Source organism: Crocodylus siamensis, chromosome 3, assembly GCF_052110815.1.
Source record: "Crocodylus siamensis isolate JL-2025a chromosome 3, ASM5211081v1, whole genome shotgun sequence".
In the NCBI taxonomy this organism is placed as follows: domain Eukaryota; kingdom Metazoa; phylum Chordata; order Crocodylia; family Crocodylidae; genus Crocodylus; species Crocodylus siamensis.
Window position 1 is genome coordinate 136,006,084 of NC_143397.1, and position 15,213 is coordinate 136,021,296.

The 15,213-nt window shown below is 42.9% G+C and overlaps 1 protein-coding gene across 1 annotated transcript; it reads left to right on the forward strand.

The window, feature by feature from the left end:
- The first annotated feature begins 234 nt into the window (after nt 1-234).
- On the forward strand, nt 235-14,367 carry LOC149868866 (serpin B11-like). The gene is made up of 8 exons (XM_090039294.1): nt 235-431; nt 2,581-2,765; nt 3,344-3,397; nt 3,941-4,069; nt 10,016-10,133; nt 10,849-10,991; nt 11,805-11,975; nt 12,606-14,367. The coding sequence occupies exons 2-8, from the start codon at nt 2,598-2,600 to the stop codon at nt 13,008-13,010; spliced, it is 1,188 nt and encodes a 395-aa protein (XP_089895420.1). The 5' UTR covers nt 235-431; nt 2,581-2,597; the 3' UTR covers nt 13,011-14,367.
- Nucleotides 14,368-15,213: the final 846 nt, after the last annotated feature.

Sequence of the window (15,213 nt, forward strand, 5' to 3'; positions counted from 1 at the left end):
ACTAGCTTAGGTATAAATTATGCCACTATTTATTTATGTTTGCAATCAGATTACTCAGGTACTTAATAGGCATAATATTTTGAAGGATTTATTCTCAAGGAAAAAATCTGTAGGCTCCTTTACTTCTAGTAACTTGATCCTGGATGTAAAAACAGTAGATAGAGATTTGCTTTTTTCAGTTGGAAATGAATATTTGATTGCATCTCCTTTCCTTTCCTAGCAGACATGAAAAGTTGGCTGAGATTTCATTTGTGTGTCACTGGCCTGAATTGACAATAATTATATTAATTACCTGCAATAGAGAAGATGATGAATCATTGTGGATGAAAATTGTACAATTGGGAGTGGCCATGGCTTTAAATTTCAGTACTCCACCGGATACCACACTAAACTTCCCAACCAGCCTTTAGCACCACATCCAAACGGAGAAGGTAAATATTTCTAGTGCTTTATCTTTAATGTCCTTCTTACTATTTGTATCATTTCAATGACCTTAGCAGTGAACTACCTGATGCCTTCGCATTGTATTGTATTGACCTAAGGAGTTGTTTCTTGTGGGGAATTCAAGAGCATAGATACTGCTGGATAGGAACATATTTGCCTGAAAGCTTTAGGTGGATGCAAGGCAGTATTATTCATGCCGTAGTTTGCTCATTCTGCCAGTTCTAGAGACAATATTTTAAGGGTCAGACAGAAGAAAATCCAAAACCATTTGCAAGTACAGTGCAGGGTATACAGCAGAAACCATTCCTGAATATTCTTGTGAATAAAATGAGCAGCTTTTCTGCAGGTATTCCCAGCTCCATTTATTTCAAGGCATTTGACTGGCAGATTTTCCATGCAAGTATCTTTGTGGAAAACAGAACTGTGAGCATACTGGCAGGAATAAGTTTTTATCTAAGTACCTGCACTGGTGGTGCTCTTGTATTCAATATAAAAAAGCTCTTTGATATTATGCAGAAGATTAATTGAATGAGGACTTACCTTCCTGCCTCTCAAGGGGACACCTGAATCTTGATCCATGTGCACAGGTGTAAGCAAAGCTACTTGCTTTCTGAGTGTTCTCCTGGAAGGAGGGGAGTTGCAAACACCAGGGAATGGGAAAAGCATTGGCTCCACTGATTGTATAACTGATAGACAGAATTGCTGAGCCAATATGATTGGTAGAAGTTTACTGCTGATAAGGACCAGGAGTAAGTAACTATCCCTTCAATAGTAAGGACGTATGAAGGGACATGTGGTGCCTTTTTGACAATGCCTGTTAAAGGTGCCCTGGAATAGGTACTACTTAAGCAGCGACTCTTGGTTTAGTCTAATCTGTGCCTACATTTGGTGCCTAAAGTTGCTCGACATTAGCACATTAGCTTCAAATTAGTTAAAATATCACTGGTTGCAGATAAACTGAGAATGGGGCAGTGGACATGAGGAAAAAGATGGCTTGGATTCTTCCTATTAAAAGAGTTAAGTGATGCCTGCATTTAGTGGTACAAGGCACATACTGCACTAAAGAAAAGACACAGACCTTTCTCAGTGAGTTTCCAAACAGCAGTTAATGAGCAAAAGAAAAGAGGGAATTAATCTATCTCCAGACAAAACATATAGCAGTGCTTGCTGTTTCCCTGGCAAAAGAATATCCTATGTAATAGCTGTTTTCCTAAAGATAATTAACATAGTCAATTTGCTCATTATTCTCAGTGTGAAGTGCACCAAGATGGTGTGTTTTCACCAAGTCAGGATTTGTCCCCATTTTTAGAGAGCTTATTTATGTATGTGTTAGGCAAAAAAATTCCTTACTGAGTTGAGTTAGCCTACAACATGCCACTCTGCCCCATCTTCTTCATTAAGAATGTTATGTGTGCAGTATCTGCAAGGAGAGGACTAAGATACATGCATTCCTTAAGAGAGTCTATTCATTAAGGAAAGGAAGATGACATTCTTCACTGATATTAATTCCATTGGTGTCATTATTTGCAGAGAATTTGGTATGTCATTGAGACATAAAGGGAAGGTAATGACCCTCAGCATTGAATGTAAAATGGATTGTGTCAATATACAGATTCACAGTCTTGACATATGTAAACCTTTGGATCACTTCATTCAGATTTTAATTAGTATACCATAAGGATCCCACAGGCTTTGGGGCTAGAAAATCCAAGCAATAAAAGTAAATGGGGATTGAACAAGGGCTATTATATGGCGCAACTTGTGGAAAGCAACTAAGAAAACTACTGCGATTGATTAATCTGAACACACAGTGAACTGCAGAAAACTTGTTACTGAGAACTGATTCACATCTGCATTCAGGGGGTTGACCATGGGGAGGATATAATTTTCAGTTTATGAAAAAAATGAGCTTTATGAGAGAGAAGTTTTTCGTGATATCTTCTATTGGACTAATTGTATAGTTGCGTGAGTTGTTGGACACACTTCCAGGCACCATGTGCTCGTCCTCAGGTCACAGAAAGCTGCCAGTTAGCATTTCATCAGTGAGAGGGGAGAAGAGGCTCCTTCTGTCTGAAAAGGAAAAGGCATGAACTAGGAAACAATCATGAGTCTCACACTTTAATTGTCTTGTCCCAGGCTTCACCGTCTTCACCATGGCCTCACTCAGCGAAGCAAATGCTGAATTCTGCTTTGACTTTTTCAAAGAGCTCCGGAAATCAAAAACAAATGAAAACATCTTTTTCTCCCCTCTGAGCATCTCTTCGGCCATGAGCATGGTCGTCCTGGGTGCTAGAGGAGACACAGCCAAACAGATGGAAAAGGTAGGCTTTCCACACTCTGCTACTGTCAACACTTCCTGTCAGTGCAGCGTCAGAAAAGAGGGGACTCCAAAAATGTTGTTAACAAGGCACAGGATTTGAATAATAATGCCCAGATTTATAAGCCTACATTTGAAGCTTTTGAGCCCATGTTTCCCACATGTAGGAAACAATAATCTAGCAAATTAAGGGGGCCCTCAGGAAGGAACATATGCCTTTCAGACTACGTCTACACAGTAAACTCGCTATCTTTAGCAGTGGTGCTAGGCTCTGCATGGGTTGCCTCCACCGCTGGAAGCTTGCTGCATGGCAGAATTGGCTGAGTTGTTACTGATGGGCTCCCTCCAGGGCATCCTTCCCTCCTGGCTAAGCAAGGTGTGTCAGGCCTTGGCCACAAACAAGATCTCTTTAGGAAACTCTGGTGTCCATTCAAATGCATCACCAATGAAATGAAGTACATAAGCTTCCCTACCTGGCGTGTCTAAAGGGTTTTACAGTGTGCCGGGGGACACTCCATTCCAGCCTCAAAATTCTGTTGTGATGACAGTTATAGCGGCAATCACCCAGCATTTTTGTTTCAGGTGCTTCATTTTGATGAAGTCTCGAGTTCTTCTGGAGGAAGTACAAGGAATGAGGTAAGGCAGCGGGTACATCAGGTTTGGCCTTTTCTCTTTGTATCAGCACTTCCCCAGAGAACGGCATAGATCTGAGCATTCTGTCTTCCCAACCTCTCATCCCATTTTTATTATATGAGTGGCATATTTCTTTAACAAATAACCCTCTCTGTCAATGCTTGCAAGTGTTGAGCTGGACCATGGCAACCTGAAAATGAAAGAGACTGTGAATGAGGACAGTCCTTTTTTTTGGAAGGCAGGGGTGAAAATGTTTCAGGTTCCAGTAAGCCAAAGCTATTTCCTTCTTCTGTACCTCTAATTGCTAAGAGGGAGAACCACAGAAAGAGAAGAATCCAGGCACTGAACAGTTTAACAAAAGAAAATTGTTCTTTGCATGATGGCTAAAGTAAAGGCCCTTGTGTTGAGGCCTAAAATAAATACCCTAGTCTATTACATTTGACTTTGGAGTGTCACGAGTATATATTGGTGGGGAGGTCACTATCCTACATCAGATACAGCTTCATGGTTGAAAGGCTAAAGATACAATTATTTTGTTACTTGCAGTGTGAAGAAGCTGGAGGAGTCCACTCACAATTTGAGGCACTCTTATCAGCAATCAACAAGCCCACTGCCGATTATTCTCTAAGCATTGCCAACAGGCTGTATGGAGCAAAGGATTTTAACTTCCTTGAGGTAAACTGAAATAGTGAATTTAGCACAATTACTGTGTACCCTGGAACATAATGCAATGTGTCCAAGATGGCACAGTGAGGTCATTTTCCATAAAGATGTCCTATACAGTAGTCAAATTTTGTTTCTGCTCTCCCATATAGTGATTGGGAGGAAAAAAAAGCAAGAGTGTTGATAGATGCTTGTTCACAATGGCTAGCGGAACTGATTAAACTTCAGATTTCCCTGTTTTTGCAGGAAGTATCAGTATTTTTAATTTAGCTTTCATTCCAGTTCTGAATGAACAGCAGTTATTTTTTATATTACCACAGCATAAAAATACTAAAAAAGCTGGTTTTCATAGGTATATTTTGGAATTTGTAAATGTCATGTTTATTCCAATTTTGTGTATTATTGTTTATAAGATACTATTTCATACTATTACATTTGTCCTTTAGAATTTGCACTACTAGTACTGATATGTCCGGTTGACAATTATCAGCTACTTTATTCTCATACCGTAGCATAGGCATTACTATCATTAACAGCTCATGAAACAATATAAAAGTAACACAGGCATAAATTATTTAAAAGTAAAACTTGTGTTTTAGATTATTTTACGTTGGCATAGTTACCAGACTCAAATATTTTAAAAAATGTTTAATTAAAAATCATCTTTTGCTTTTAAAAAAAACCTGTACATACGTATGTACATAAACATATATTATTTGGCAAGGTTCTTTGCGTAGATGTGATATCTTTCATTAGACCAACTGAATAGTTGGAAAAAAGTTCTTAGGAAGCTTTTGGGCATAGTCGCACTTCTTCAGGCACAGGGAGTCTCTGCTGGTCTGAGATTCCAAGGAATGAGAGAACCTAAAAGTGTGGAGGGATGTCAGTGAGAATGTAACTAGGTAGAGATAAGCAAAACAAAAGAAAAAACAGGGAGGGGAGGGGGAAGAGCAGGGGGTGGAAAAAGCAGGAGGGAGACAACAGAAATAAAATATAAGGTAAAAAAGAGGCAGTCTGTGAAAAAGGAATAGTTGGAGATCAGGAAAGCAGGAACAGGTGAAGCTAAAAGTGTGACAGGATGTTAGTGAAAATATAAGAGGGTAGAACATGGGCAACTGGTGCCACCTTAGTTGTGGGGGCAATGTGCACACCCTGCAACCAGTCCCAGTGACTGGAGGTGGGGGGTCCCTCCGGGTGATCCAGCAACAGCTGATTACTGTGCTCCCTGCAGCCACTTCCAGGAATGGCTGTGGTTGCTTCTGGGAGCAAGCGCCAGCTGATCACTGCAGCTGCTCCCAGAGTGGCCGCAGCCACTCATGAAAGTGGCTTCAGTGAGTGTAGTGATCAGCCAGCACTTGCCGGGGGCGGGGGACATCAATGTTCCCATTTGTCCCCCCTACCCATAGTCTAAGCAGCAAGTGTGGACATCAGGGGGTGCACCGGCGCTCTCAGGGGGTGCATGTGCACCCCCTACGCATTGCCACTGGAGTATTAGTAGGAAAAGAAAAGGTAAGCGGGGGGAGAGAACAGGGGACAGAAAGGGCCAAAGGGAAAACACTACAGAGGTAATAAACAAGGTAAAAAAAAGAGGCTAGCAATAAAAAGGAAATGATAGAGAACCAGGAAGAAAAAGGGCAGAAAATAGGGGGAGGGGAGAAAAGGTTGGGGGGAAAAAGAGAGGGTAAGAGGTTAGGTCAGGCAGGCATCATGTAAATCATATGTCAGGCAGGTTGTAATGTGTCATAAAGCCAATGTCTGTATTGAGTCCATGATTTTTAGTATCTAGTAGGTTAATGAAGTGAAGTTTGTAGGCTCGTCTACAGAAGGTGTGTTGTAAATTTCCTTTTGAGGATTAGAATTAAGAGATTGGAGAGGGAGTGATTGTCCTGTGAGAAATGTGCCCTCACCGGTACTTGGGTATCCTTGTCTTTGATAGATTTCCAGTGTGCATTCATTCTGGTGCACAGTTGTTATTTGGTCTCTCCTACATATTTTCCATCAGAGCATTTGGTGCACTGGATGAGATGTATTACATTTCTAGAGGTACAGGTGTAGGATCCAGCAATGGTGATGGTTCTGGTGTGGGGTGTAGATATTGTAGGGGTGGTGGAGATATGTTGCTATTATATTTTATGACATACTCAGCTTCCCAGTTCTTATATGAACTTCACTTTTAATAAGAGGCCTTGTACAGAAAACACCTATATTAATAAATAATTCCTAATAAAAAAATATAAGGAATTCTAAGATTGTAAAATTAAGTGCTCAGGAAATGTCAGAACAGTAACCTTAGCCATAATGTACACATTTGGGGCTAAGTACAGGTGTCCAGGGAGGTTAAAATAGCCACCAAATATAAGGTAAGTCAGGATGGGAGGAGCTAGTGGGGGGGAAGGATTTGGGGGGGAAGCAGGATTGGCGGGGCAAGTGGGATTTGCAGGAGGGATTAAGGAAGCAGGCAGGAACAGCTAGGGTGGGTTGGGGTTACAGGCAGTGTTCATGAAGAGATTGGGGGGCAAGTGAGATCTATGGGGGTGTTTGGAGGATCAGTGGAGTCTATGGCGGGGCTTGGTGGGGTCTGGGAGGTTTGGCAGGGTGGCTCACAGGGTCATGGAGGGGGCTGGGAGGAACCAGGGTCTATTTTTAGTCCCCCTGCCCTCCAAGTAAATCTACATTTCCACCCTGCCCCACATTAGGACTTACTTCTTCAGCTCCTGGCATCAGCGAACACTGATAAAACTGGCACTGAGTGGCTTGCAGAATGGTGGGTTTGGGGTGGGAGGGCGGAGAAAGCTGGCTCATCTGTGGTGGGGGAGGCAGTGGTGAGGGGCCAGGAGTCTAAAATAGCCCCATGCCATAGATATGGGTAGAAAAAGCACAGCTCTGAGACTGGGGCCAGTGGCTGGGCTATCTCAGCCCTGGAGCTGCACTGGAAACGGTACAGAAGTTTGATTCACCAGTCTAAGCTAGATCAATCTGATTTGAGAGTAAGTTAGTCCAGATCTATCTTAGAGTGGGTTCCGCCATTTTTAGACCAATCTATGTGTGACGAACTTCTGTACAGTTTGCACTTAGATTTCTAGTTAGGTCAATTTAAGTGTAAAAGTCCATGCCTGGGCAAACTAATTTAGACTGGGTGGCCACTTTTAACACAAGCTAACCTCCCCCTTAACCCTCCTAAACATCTGTGCTTAGCCTATGAGGAATCTTTTATGAACTGATTCTAGAATATTCTTCTTGTAGGATTATTCCTGCAAGAGGTGAATGGGGTAGATCTTCCATATTTATTTTTATTTCACTCCTATGAAATCAGTTGGACTCCACACAGGACAACTTGCAGTCAGGGCTACCTTGCATTCCGCGCAGAGCGTGTTTAATGAGAACTCCCACAACACACAACGTGTACTGAAGTTGCACACGCAGAACTAGCAGACCTTTGGAAAATCATCAATAAAAAGAAACTGTTGTCTGCTAGAAACAGGACACTTTTGATGCAGAACCCACTTTGAAAATATTTTTAATTCTGGCAAATCTCACTGTATCTTCAATGAACTGAGAAGGGCACATGTCTGACCCTTCTGTCTGGGACCTATTACCTGTTTGCTAATAATTAGGTTTCTACCACAAATCAGTAAAGCCACAATCTTGCTCAAAAGGATCAAAAATATGATTTTTTTTTTTTTAATCACAAAGGTATATTCCTTTCATTGCTTTAATACTCAAAAGCAGCTAGCCAAACTTTGCTGAAACATGAACACCTGGTAAAGAAGGACCATGACACAAAGAGAACAAGATCACCCCAAAAGATAATAACATTGACAAAACTATAAAGAACTAAAATGGGGCCTTTGAATGGGAATACAGAAACAGATTCATCTATAGGAATAGCTACCACTGTTCACTATAGCTATCATAAGAGTCAAAGCACCTTCAAGTATACCTTCAGTATATATTGGGCCCGTGGTGCACGTTCTCTTAATGGCACGTGGACATGGTAAGATACACTATATTGGGATTGGGAATTAGATTCCAATCACATCATTATTCTGGCTAGTCCAGAAGGAGCCCAGGATTATGATCCTGGACTCCCCCTGCACCTGCAAGTAGAGAGCCAGTTGCCCAGTGAACCTGTGCAGTCTGGGAAGCTGGGACTGACAATCACGTGGCTGTCAGTCTCAGTCACAGGAATTATGACTGGAATCTTGTTGTGCCAGTAATTGCCTGAACATGTGGCTGGGTTACTATTTGATACACGATTAACTGGTGCCCCAAGGGATGACGAGGTCGAACGGTCACAAACTCCTGCAAGACCGTTTCAGGCTGGACATAAGGAAGAATTTCTTTACTGTCCGAGCCCCCAAGGTCTGGAACAGCCTGCCAGCGGAGGTGGTTCAAGCACCTACATTGAACACCTTCAAGAGTAAATTGGATGCTGATCTTGCTGGGATCCTATGACCCCAGCTGACTTCCTGCCCTTTGGGCAGGGGGCTGGACTCGATCTCCCGAGGTCCCTTCCAGCCCTAATGTCTATGAAATCTATGAAATCACATCCAGGGTTTAAATTATGGGGAGGCTTGGGAGTTGAGCGCCCTCCCTCCCCCCAACTCGGCATCCGGCTGTGCACTACCTGCCCCTTGCTTGGCATCCAGCTGCACACACCCCACTCCCCCACTTGGCATCTGGCCATTTGTTCCTCCCCACACACACACACCCTGCTTGGTGGCCGGGGGGGTACAATGATGCAAAAAGGTTGATGCAGAACAGCCTATGTGAAGCCTACACCATGAATGAAAGAGAATGTAATGCATATTAAATTATGAGGAAAACAGATTTTTAAAAAATCATCTCCATATTCTCTTTTTCATTGTAGTACAAGCTCAAAAACAAACAAACAAATGAACAAAAACCAAACCCAGCAGCCTAAATTTACTTTCACAAAACACACATGAAGGGTGAAATTGTCAAAAGCAGAAGGCACACTTAGGTGCTCTGCTCCCTCTGAAAGCTGGACACCTAACGTGAATTTGCATCTTTGAAAGTCTCCCCTTAGAATTCATTCTTGAATGAACCAAAAACCTAAATGAATTCTTGAATGAACCTAAAAGTGACAGATGTGTAACAACGGATTTAGGGCAGGGCCTTTCTACCTTTTTGCATCATTGTACCCCCCGGTAGCCAGACACAGTGCAGTGTAGCCCGGCTACCAAGCAGGGGAGTGGGTTGGCATGTGGCGGGACGCCGGGGGCTGGTGTTTGCATGGCCGGATGTGCAGCTGGGGGGGGAGGATGGCGACAGGGCTGTGGTGAGCAGCCAGACACTAAGCGGAGGGGTGGAGGGTGGCACATGGCCGAACGACAAGGTGTTGGGGGAAGGTGGCGAGCAGCTGGATGTGGAGCGGTGGCAGCCACCACGTGCAAGCTTCTCCCACCCCCTGCATCCAGCCAGGTGGGTGGCGCCTGCGCAGCAGCGTAAGATGCTGTGTGGTGGTGCTCCATCCCTGCCTGCCTGTGAGTATCCCCAAGGGCTGTCTCAAATATCCCAGGGGGTACACGTCCCCCCGGCTGACAGTCCCTGGTTTAGGGCATAAAGAGAGGCTCCTGTTTTGGACTTTGCCAAATTTTCCTGTCAAGGAGTCATTCCAAGTTGCATCTTGAAACTTCAAACAACTGCTAACATAATTGTAGACAAAGAAAGAATTTGCAGTGTTTTCCAAATACTGCAAATCACTGCAGATTGCACTGGAAAATAGAGCAACTTTAAACTGCATTTGAAAATAGATTTTCTTTTAAAATAGTCTGTGCAAGACATGGGTGTTTGCACTGGCACAGCCTCAGATTTTAGTCTCACACTCTACCCATATTCCATTCTTGCTCTGGTGCAATAGGGAAGGGTCTTGCTCATGGGAAGTTATAGGCCCAGTTACCGTAGTAAGACACATCTGTCTTTCCTTCTTTCCAGCAATACTTGAAGTGCATAGAGACACTGTACCATGCTGAGCTGGAAACTGTTGACTTTAGGAGTGCTCTAGAAGAAACCAGAGAAAAGATTAACACCTGGGTGGAAAAACAGACCAATGGTAAGTACAGGAAAAATAGTGGATGTTTCTATTAATACATATGAGAACTAATTAGTAATATGATAGCCAAAGATAAAGTTTTTCCAGCCTTGCTAAGCCTCACAGTCTTTGCAGATTTTCCAAAACAAGGTCCTTTACTTGTTAACACTGAAAAATTAAATGCAGGTTCAAAACTTCTTTGATTATGTCTATCCTGCTTCCCAACAGAACCAGGAACTGTTACTGAGTTACAAGTACACCCACCCGCTGATCAGCCCACTATCAAAGTCTGAAAGCTAGGCAAAATAGGTGGCCTAGAGGGATCATGAGTGCACACCTCAGTGCTACTCTCAGGCTCTCTTTCTTAGGAGAGTGGCATTGAGCTTTGCGCTCCTGACCTTTCTAAGCCACCTATTCTGCCCCAGGAGAGCCTAAGACTGGTGCCGGGGCATGCACTCAAGACCACTGTAACTTATTGATCTGTCTAATGATTAGGCTTGCCCAGGGGAGTGGGCAGGTTTCCTTCCTGACAATGGTCTTGAGCTTGGCAGAACAGACCTGTAGACATGGCCTCTGAGGTCTTCTGGCTTGCGGCTCTACAATAGTTTACTGTTGATGCATCAGTTTCATTTCAAGATCATTCTTGTCATCACTGAACTCTGAATTATTATAAATCAAGTCTAGTGGACTATCTGAACAAAGTATGTTAATGCAGCTGAAATTATTATTTTTAAAGGTAAAATCAAAGAGTTGTTTGCAGAGGGCACTCTCAGTCAAAATGCTATCCTGGTGCTGGTCAATGCTATCTACTTCAAAGGAATGTGGACTGTGCAGTTTAAGAAAGAAGACACCAAGGAAACACCTTTCAGGTTAAACATGGTACTGTACAGGCAAGGACTAAAATGAAGGAAACCTAACCCTCTCTTTTATTCTACCAAAAGGGGTTGAGAGCTTTTCCTTTCTGTTTGTCAAGCCTTTTATCTAACTCTACAGAGATTCTGCTACCATAGTTACTTAGGGGTTGCTCTGACATTCATCCCTCCACAATGAAGTATCTTCAAGGGGTTTCCGGTGGAAGATAACTGACTTATTTAATTATGGGGATCTGGGCAACTTGGGCTTCTATTTAGATACAAAAGCCTGGTAAGGGGAAAAGGTCGTGTGAGCTGAACACACAACACACCTGATAAGAAGTTGTGTTTGTATTCTGTTATTGAGCCTGAACAAATCCAAATCTATGAAAACAGGATTCTGGCATAGCACTATTCTGGCCTTCTTAATATTGAGTTCCAAAATGAGGAACATAAATGTACCCAGGGTGTTTCACCCAATTCTTCTCCTTAAAAAATGGATGCTTTTCTGTGGTGTTCTTTAAGATAAGTTTCTTCACTGAAATGTCAAAAAAAAATGCATGGTAGTATTGAGGGAAATTCTATCCAAACCCATGGGTCAGGAAGAATGTTGATTTTGCCTTCTCTAAAATGAAAGGAAAATTATTATTAACTTTGTGAAAGTGGCTGAAAGGTAGGAAGACAACGTGCAATGGGGGCTGGCTACCCTTGGAGAATCCCATCCTGGGTCAGAAAGAGATCCTAGACCCAGTTTGACTGTGTGATTTTCCAGTACACAGATTCTGGATAGGGGAATGCCTGTGCTTTCTGCTTCTCTTATTGTCTGTTCTTCACATTACAGAATCAGACCAAGAATGTGCAGATGATGTTTCAGAAAAACAAATACAATTTGGCCATCATAGAGGAACCTGAGATTCAAGTGCTTGAGCTCCCCTATGGTAAAGAAAAAGAAATGAGTATGTTCATTCTTCTACCAAAGGACATCAGGGATAACTCCACTGGCCTGGAACAGGTAAAGCCTCTGGTCTCTGAGCTTGCATATATATAGCCCTTATATATGCTGCACGTGAGTGCACTGAAATCTTTGCTTATCTTCAGTTATCTGGGCAGCACAGGCAGAAGATTACAGACAATATTAGAATTTATTTATCTTTTCTCCCCTTTACTGTGGATGTTGAATGATGGCCATTATTAGACCAAAGGACATTTTTTTCATTTCTTTAGACAAAATATAGATAGCAAGTTGTTAATGAATGATTTTTTTTAAAGAATTTCAACAAAAAATCCTGAAAATATGACATTTTAATGGTAATCTAAAAAAAAAAATTAATGGGGGGGAAGGGTAAAGAAACAACTGTGCTGATTATATATTTCCCACATTTCAATTAAAATTTTATATTTTTATCTCAAAAGACACAGGTGAAGATTAAAATATATTTGGAAAAGTTCCTTCCTTCCATTCTTCAGTTGACTCTATTAGTGAACTGTGTTCTTGTGATGCATTTGTTTTTTGTAGTTAAATATAATAAGCATGCTGAACATGAAAGTGAAAACCAGATTTTGCTCCATGTGCACAAATCCAGCTCTTTAGTCTCTGTCTTTTCACCCTAAGTTTTCTATTCTTCTGTTTTTGCTCCTGTAGCTTGAAAGTGCCCTCACCTATAAGAATTTACAGGAATGGACCAGCTTGGCTAAGATGCAAGAACAAAGTGTGAGTGTGTACCTGCCCCAATTCAAGATGGAGAAAAGCTATGGCCTTGGCACAATTCTGGCAGCTATGGGAATGCTGGACCTGTTTGACTCTTCAAAGGCTGATTTATCAGGAATATCAAGAAATCGTGATGTGTTCATGTCCGCAGCCATCCATAAATCTTATGTGGATGTTAATGAAGAGGGTACTGAAGCAGCTGCTGCTACAGGGGTTGCAATAGGAACTACAAGTGTTGAGATTCCTTATGAGGTTAAGGCTGACCACCCCTTCCTCTTCCTTATCAAACACAATGAAACCAACAGCATTCTCTTTTATGGCCAATATACCTCCCCTTAGGTACATTAAAGGTACAGGGAGACCTACAGCATTGTTGTAGTGAGGATAAAAGATAATATTTCTCAAGTTTTTTTTTGAAGTTTTGCAAATTTGAAATGAGAGGATTCTTCATGCAACTGCATCCAAAAAAAAAAATATCCTAGTATAGTGGTCGGCAACTTTTAACACGCTGCGGGCTAAAACAACACAGCTCTGCTCTGAGCCAAGTGCCTCAGGCAGTACGTTGGTAATGGGGAGTTTTTCCTGTGTCCATGCCAGGGCCAGGCAGCTGGTAGCTGTGCCCATGCCAGTGCCATTGCCACTGCTTCTCTCCACCGGCTGGAAGCTTTGTCCCGTGCTACATTTGAGAGAGGGTGGTGGCAAAAAGCAGCAGAGGCACGGGCACAGCTGGAAACTGCCCAGCCCAGGCACAACCCCTCGCTGTCTGGCCCTGACATGGGCACACATGCAGGCACAGGCAAAGCTCTCCACGTCCAGTGGTACTGCAGGCTGAATCTGAATATGTTGCTGGCCCCTGTTCTATTACATTATTGTCTTTTGCCTTTATATTGCTTATAGCTTATTGTCTTTATATTGGGTTATTATAACCAGGGAAGTCATCTCCTAAATTTGAGATCTTTTTGACTCCATTAGGTCTTCTTGTTTCCATGTGTTTTAAGCTGAGGAAGGTGCAAGTAAATCAGGAGGGCAAGCTGATGCCTCTCTTCTCACAAATGGTGGCTGGAAATGTTTCCCACAGCAAGCCCAATATTGTGGCTCCCTGGGGCTTTTAGCATATAAAACCCTATCTTATGCCTTCTCTCATGTCCTGGCATTACTCCTCAAACATATCTACATTGCCACGGTTTGAAGAGGCATGCTCTCATGTAGAGGTAATAGGATAAACCATCAGGTGTATGAAGTTTTCTAGTCACTTGCTATGCCAACAGCTACAGAGAGACTCTCTCCTCCAACGTCATTCCCATCCCCACCCTGGCTTTTGCTTAAGCCCCTGGAAGGGAGAGATACTGTTGCAGCGGTAGCTGATCTTCTCTTTCTGTCTGAACTCTGGGAAGCAGGATGCAGCCTTCAAAATAACTCAGCTTTCTGTCTGAGAGAGGTTGCACACTATTTGGCCCTAATTTATTGTTTCCAGATGAACCTTTAAATCTGGTCATCTAATTTGGTCACCTGTGTCCAGTTGTTTATCAGTTTAATCTCTGCAGTTTAACCCGCAAAGACTGAATAGATTCACCCTCAGTCTTTTTGACTGTCTGTATTTAGTCCTAGATACAAAAGGCTGCCTGTTCAACAAGAATGCCAATAAATGACTCGGTCACATGTAATGAGTTTCTGGAAATTATTTCAGGCCTCTTGTATTATAATAAAACCATAAAGAGTGAATTTGAGCACATGAACTGCAATAGATGCCTGGGCCATACAGCCTGGTGGAGACAGTCCACTACTCGCAGACCGTGGGTAAAATGTTTCCAAAGTAGCTCAGGGCCAGGTCATGATCATCTTCCGAGATGTTGCTCTTCTGTCTTCTGCAAACATGAAAAATATTGCCCTAGTCCAGGAGACTGATCCAAAGAGACGGGGCAAGGTAGCAAGGTTTAGTCTGCATAGAAAGGGGAGGCTTGCATGCCTCTTAACAGTGAACCAGGACACGTGGGCATAAAGGGTGCAGGGGCCTAGTCCTAAGCAACAGGAATCAGAGGGTTGTCTCTGAAATCCTGCTCCTTCTCAGAGCCCAGGTGCCTGGCTTGGGGTGGTACATCTGGCACTGAAGAAGCTGCAGTTGTGTGCCAAGACGTTGGACAGCTGGACTCCAGATCCCCCTCAGGCTGGAAAGTCTGCACCCTCTCTGTCCTAATTCCCACAACAGTGAGCTAAGCACTGAGCACAAAAGTATAGGCCAGCCTGGAACAAGGACACCTTCTACTTCTCCTGAATGACCACTGCGCCAAAAGGAATTCATGACTCCCAGGATGGGAAGGGGATGATACTGTAGGGAGCACTCATCTGAAGTCCAGTGTTGAGCACGCGTCTTGCAGAATGGAGAGACAAAGGTTTTTTCCTGTTCCAAGGACTGGTTAAGTATCATATATTAAAGAGTCACGGGGTAACATGAAGAGGAAATAGTTTTTGGAGCCCGCACAAGTTCTTGGCCAAAGGGGAGTCCTGCTACTGTAACGGAACTAAAGCCATTCCTCCCATCAAA